Source organism: Diadema antillarum, unplaced genomic scaffold (genome assembly GCF_040938485.1).
Source record: "Diadema antillarum isolate AM-2024a unplaced genomic scaffold, OU_Dant_1.0 scf00000037, whole genome shotgun sequence".
In the NCBI taxonomy this organism is placed as follows: Eukaryota; Metazoa; Echinodermata; class Echinoidea; order Diadematoida; family Diadematidae; genus Diadema; species Diadema antillarum.
Genome location: NW_027270926.1, coordinates 1,454,422 through 1,460,656, shown reverse-complemented (window position 1 = coordinate 1,460,656; position 6,235 = coordinate 1,454,422). Strand labels below are relative to the sequence as shown.

The window sequence follows — 6,235 nt, the reverse complement described above, 5'->3', positions numbered from 1 at the left end:
GTGTCTTGTACGACTAATCACCGACTTTGTCTTAAGTACAAACTCGCAAAAAACATGGTATACATGCACATTTTATTTTTCTCTGAACCGCATCACAAACCACCCGCATAAACACCCTTCATTCTTCCTTCAGCCGTCACACGTATAATCCCCCCCCCCTTAATTCATAACAATTTGAAACTTTAACTGAAAAGGGGGAAGATAAAGAAAACTGTAAGAAGGTCGAACATTTCTACTCTCATTGACCTGCGGTTCAATGATGGAACCAATGCGCAATTTGGCAAGAATGAGCAATTAATTCCGTCGACTTCAAACTACGTAGGCCCTACGTCATCAGGTTTTACGGAGCTGTAAATTGCGTCAGTTTGTTTCGGCGACAGTATAGCCGTGCGTCGACTACGCTACCGTGAAAATCCAGGTTGCCCAGTGGCCATTACGTAGCACAAGTAGTCAGTCATTTCACAAGTGGTGCGTGTGAGGCAGACGATGAAGCGCGAAAGAGATATATATATATATATGTATATATTATATATTCGTATATCGCGTATAGTCATCCAGCGTTTGTTTCTTCTTTCACACCATGCACAGTCCGTCTGACGTCGCCTTCTTCGGGGACGTGATGGCCTTTCCCTTGTTGGGTGTTATGCTCTCAACGATCAGCGATAAGCAGTCCAGACTGGAGGCGTTCGTGCAGCTGTAACCTACAAGAAACATGCAAAAAACACAGAAACAAACGAAAAAAGGATCATTACATTTCATTTTCCCAAAACATTCAGCGATGACAAGATAATGATAAACTTCTACGTCCTCAAAGCAGAAGCCGTTCTTATCAACGAGATCGTATTGCTCATTCGTGCGTTGGGCTTTTCTCCGCGATTCTTCCTATTGGGAAGTCAGGTTTGAAGGCTCTTTTCCGTGAATGGGAAGTTGATAGACTATCTGAACAAAGCACACTCACTGAACGTTATTTCCTTGACTTGTTCATGTAAAACCACTCATAACATCAACTTCACCATATTGATGAATTAATGTTCAGATATGTCCAAAATTAACCTGTTTGATGCTTTTCTTTTTTCATGGAAAGACCATGGGTGATGGCTTAGAATTGCTTATATACATGTTTCAGTAACTTGTCAGGAAATTGTTTACATAAAATGTGAGGACAATACAAACAAAAACAATACCCACACATGCATGACAAGAAAAGAAGTTTTCTGCTTGATGGAGGCATAAGCCGATAGACTTATACCGTGACACTACACGAGCATATAGGGATAGCATTATATCACTTACAACAACGCTGGAAGTAAATCTCAGTATATAGAACTGACAGTGTATTGGCGTGTTATGATGTGCGATTATTTGCTATCGCCGTTTCCTTGTTCATAAGAAAGCGATTCACTCTTTTCATTGTCGCCACAAAGACACTAGAATAGACCCATGGTGAGCTACATCACTTCATACGGATGTCTTGAAATAACCCTCGCGAAGATGGAAATGTTAAGAACCAGCAAGTAAATGTGCTTGTTGTTTTTTTCTTCTATTATTCTCATTTTTTTGGTAGAGGCAGCAAATTCAGAAGATTTATAATTCGTTTACATATCGTGGGAGAAGGTATCTGAATTCTCGAGGGGGAGATTCCACAGCGCGCGGGGACGAAGGTTGATGCACTGTCTGGCGACGGAACCAAATCACTTTCATACACGAGTGTGCCATTAAACTCGTGTTAACCCTGCTGCCGCCGAACACCAGACAAATAGCGGGTCGTGCTCGAGATACAGGCTGTCCTCTGGGATCCGTAGGGTTAAACGAGCGGGTGTCTCACTTGTGTCATAAAAATTGGCGGGAAAGCTATCAACCGCAGACGATCAAACTGTTTTCGTTATAAGGTGGGTAACCAGTACGTTGTTTTCTAGTAAACATGACCCCTTTACAGATTATTCCTTCACCCTTTCTCTTATCATGAACCCTGCTAAAAATGACCTTCCTACATTTTGCTACCAATCTCTTGCCTCCACGATATCGTTCATATCGATTCGTATACCCCTTTAGAAAATCATTGGAATTCTATTTGTGCCCTATTCCACAGAGTAACATCGAGAGAGAGAGAGAGAGAGAGAGGGGGGGGGGGGGATCCCTGCCTGATGATGAGATGAAAAAAAACACCGATTTTAAACTTCTGTTCACGTTTCAAATGAAAGCCCGCTCCATCAGTGTCCATGGCCAAGGCAATCACAGCAAGAGGGCAAAACCTTACAATAAAACCATTAAGAGATTCATCATAATTGGACTATAATGTATTAACGAACTAAGATTAAACATTTATTTTTGCAAAACACTGATTACCCTAAAATTAGACATAACGATGACGTCACTGCCTCACAATTCTCTTTAATTTTGATGAAATATTCGCTGTTTATTTCATGTTGTCCTATAATCAAATTCACCTTGATCACAGAGTAATTCTAACAGGTTGCGTATATCCATCAACAAGTTGCGCACTGACCTACGACAAAACTGTGATCAAACTGATCGAATTATGTCCCTAATTCATCGCAGGCGAAATGTACTACATTCTCATCGTGAATGGTACAAAGAACTGGGACGAACAGACAAAAGTGCATCGACTTTTCTTCTTTGTGGAATAACCATTCTATCAGCGAAACCATATAATTAGTTCGGGCGTTTACCCGTGCTATTGTAATCACAACATTCACAACCCTTTGAGCGTTAGACGTGATGTGTCTTCCAGACATTTCGTGAAGCTGGAGAAATGAATAACAACATGTAGATGCCGGAGACTGGCTCTGAGATTAAAAACAGAGCTTACTAATTGCTGGCTTCGGCTGCTCCCATGATCTTTTTTTTTCTTAAGCACGTGAAACAAGAGGCGTAGTCACATCATAAAGAGTGGCAAGTTCATGGACTAGAAAAAAAAATCATTTTGTACAGGGCTGATTGCAGAGAGAGAATACGTCGCACGCTCTGACGCTATATTTTTGTTACAGGAACACTAACGATTCATCGCGTTGGTAGTTTGTATGTGTATTTGTTCATTGTTGTTTGTTTCTTTGTCCTTTACCAAACTTATGTGATATTATGGTTTCATACCAAAGTCTTTCAAACAACATAATTATTTGAATAGATTATAACGAGAGTGAGAACATACAAAATATTTCGGCACAGGGTTTGAAGTGTTTTAGCTAGGTTTGTATGTCCCGAGATGAAGTCAAGTGATATAATCTCCTTGACATATCCTGAGATAAAGACACTGTGGATATTTCCCGCAGCATCAGTCAGCATTATTCTGTTATAACATGAGGTTGTCAAAGTTCTTTGAATGTAATGAAATTCATTTAACTTTTACAATCAAACTGGCAACCATTTTCCAGCATCACCAACAGCTATGAAAAACACAGCTCCAGTGGTTCTCTTGTGTCCTTGCTTTATACGTTCCCTGCTCTATTAATTCAATTCAATTCAATTCAATTCAATTCGATTCAAATTACCAGGTGCTTCCCTAAAATCATATCTCTAAATGCTTCTCATTGTCATTTCATCGGATGATAAGTATCTGATACAGGATACGAGATTTTATTCTGTCGATTGTCTGAAAATTGTCATCGTTCTATTGTTTGGTACATTTCATAATTAGTTTTTTCCCAACGGGAGAACATCCCAGGGTGTTCTGCCAATGGGAAAACAATGTAAAGCCATCCACTATCACGTGATCCTAAATACTCAATCGTTCTTGGTCTCTGACTTCCCCAAAATGTATTTTGATAAACTGTGATTAAATTTTGAGAGCTAAAAAAGCTAAAGTTTGGAACCATGTATTGATGTATCAATATACCAGGAGAACATAAGTATAGTCACGTCTTTTACCTTCAGTTGACCCTTGTGACTGCAATCCTGTCTGCCACTTTATTGCCTTGCACAAAGAATAATGTCTTTAACACGATGAGGTTACCAAAGAAATGTGAGGGTATGTTATCGATTCCAAGAATACGCCTCGGGACCTACATTATTTTGCCCCTCCCAAGCAGTCAAAATACTTTGTGGTGTCGCTATCTTAATGAAAGCGAAAATTGATAGAGAGATTCACTAATCATTTAGTAACTAAATTTGAATTTCAGTTGTACCATTATTGGCTCGACATTAGTAATTTAGAGAACCTATTTTGGATTTGAAAATCAATTTCCGATTTTAAAATGGCCTTTATGTGGATTTGGCCAGGTCTGAAAAGTCAGCCCACCTCCCAAGTTGTAGGTTAAAGGACAAGTTCACCTTCATAAACATAAGGATTGAGAGAATGTAGCAATATTAGTAGAACACATCATTGAAAGTTTGAGGAAAATCGGGCAATCCGTTCAAAAGTTATGAATTTTGGAAGTTTTTGTGCAGTAACCGCTGGATGAGAAGACTACTGCAGTGTGTGAATAACTTAGATGTCACATGCGTACAACAATGGAAGGAAAATATAAAGAGAATTTCACATAATTTCATTTTGTATAAAGGCTAGAATCATCAATTTAAAAGCCACTTCACTTCTAATTTTTATTTATATTTTCAAGTGGTTATTTGGTTTGTTTGTATGTTTGTTTGTTTGTTTGTTTGTTTATATGTTTGTTTATTTATTTTTGGTTTTTCGGCACGTATCGGTGTGCCTAAGAACGTGCAATTAAGCTGGCTAAAGTAGTGAGTGTATGTGTGATTGTTAAAAACCTTCTGACTTTTTGAAACAACATTATTAAGGTACTAAAAAAGCAACTGAGCTCTTTGTTTACTTTTCTATGCGATCTGTGTCCCCCAACCTTCACGGATTGACAAATATGAGTTTCTTTTTTCTAAATGAATAGTTGGATATCTAAATTCGTGAATGAAACCATGTTACCGTGAAACAAGGTTGCAAAATACAGGATTAGGAGTGGGGAAATTATAAGAGAGAGATGTTCGCGTGAAAGCAACAATATCCAGATGCTATTTCAATAAAGATACGCATGCACTCGTCTTTCTTCATCATCTTCTTCGTCTCTCGTTGTTGCTGTTGTTGTTTTTAATTGACAGTCTTCTACGCGCTATTAAAGAATTAATGTTCGACATCCCGCCTGTTTCCGGGCGTCACCTCCCGCTTTGCCCCTCGTCTGCCCGCCAGTGCCATGGTCCTCAGAGTCCCTTGATGGCACCCGCGAAGATGTGCGGAAAGCATCATCGAATTATTCACTCGATTTGGAGAAGACATTTTCATTACCGGCCGACAGTAAAACGGCGAGCCACTCTCCCTCCTTGCTCCTGCTGCCGATGTTGTTGATTGTTCTGTTGTGTTTACTTTTGCTTTACTAATTGTAATTCTGTTGCAGCTCTATGGTGTGAGCGGTCTCTTGATGTAGTATGCTTGCACGCGACAACGTGTGTGTGATGTGCTGCATCGTATCCCAAGTAAGAACACCAATGTGATAATTAGACGTTTGTGCAAGCCTATGTCTGTACACCTCACATTTTGGATTGTTTTTATCGATGCTTTCCAGATCGCGTGTGTTCCTTGGCGTGATTCAATAAGCGCCGGTTTAGGAAAAGAGAAATCATGGAACGCAACCAAGAATATTGTAAAATTGTTAACACCAAGAGCTCCTAAAATAAAATCTTACCGTTGTTTCGCATTTCTGCGGAGATAGTCTGCACAGATCAGAGTAATTTGCTATCAAGCTTGTGTATTTTTTGTTTATTTTATCGCGTGATTAATCAAAGAAAAGTTAGTTCGCCATTGTAAGTAGCAGTTCGCCGGATTCACCGTACTCGTCGTTTGAAATATACAGGAGAATGCTATTGTCTTATTAGATAGACAAAGCAAAGAAGTCATGCCTGTGGTCAACTGAGTAGAAAGAGAATACTACTATGTTTTCATGTTACGACGCATTTCGTTATTGAAATTATTACATTACGTCATGTACAAGAAATTGTATCAAATCACATTTTGTTACACATATTACATTATGCAATGTTACGAAATTATCATATTATACTATGTTATATCATATTATGTAATATGATATCATTTCGCAAAATTCCACATTCTTTTCAATCTATGGCATCGAATACTATAATAGGAATCATACTGTCCTGTCTGCTCGATGCAAGCAAAAACCCCAAACTTTTGTTTGATTTATTTGTTTGTTTTTGTGAATCTATCTTTCTGTCTTTTATACCTACCATTGCTTCGCATTACATTGATTTC

At 38.8% G+C, this 6,235-nt stretch overlaps 1 protein-coding gene across 1 annotated transcript in view; it reads right to left on the bottom strand.

The window, feature by feature from the left end:
• Positions 1 to 573: 573 nt before the first annotated feature.
• Positions 574 to 6,235, bottom strand: part of LOC139708748 (transcription factor SUM-1) — a 42,700-nt gene continuing 37,038 nt past the window's right edge. The window contains exon 3 of the mRNA XM_071620686.1: positions 574 to 701. Within this exon, the coding sequence (XP_071476787.1) occupies positions 574 to 701 (128 nt within the window). The remainder of the gene's footprint in view (positions 702 to 6,235) is intronic.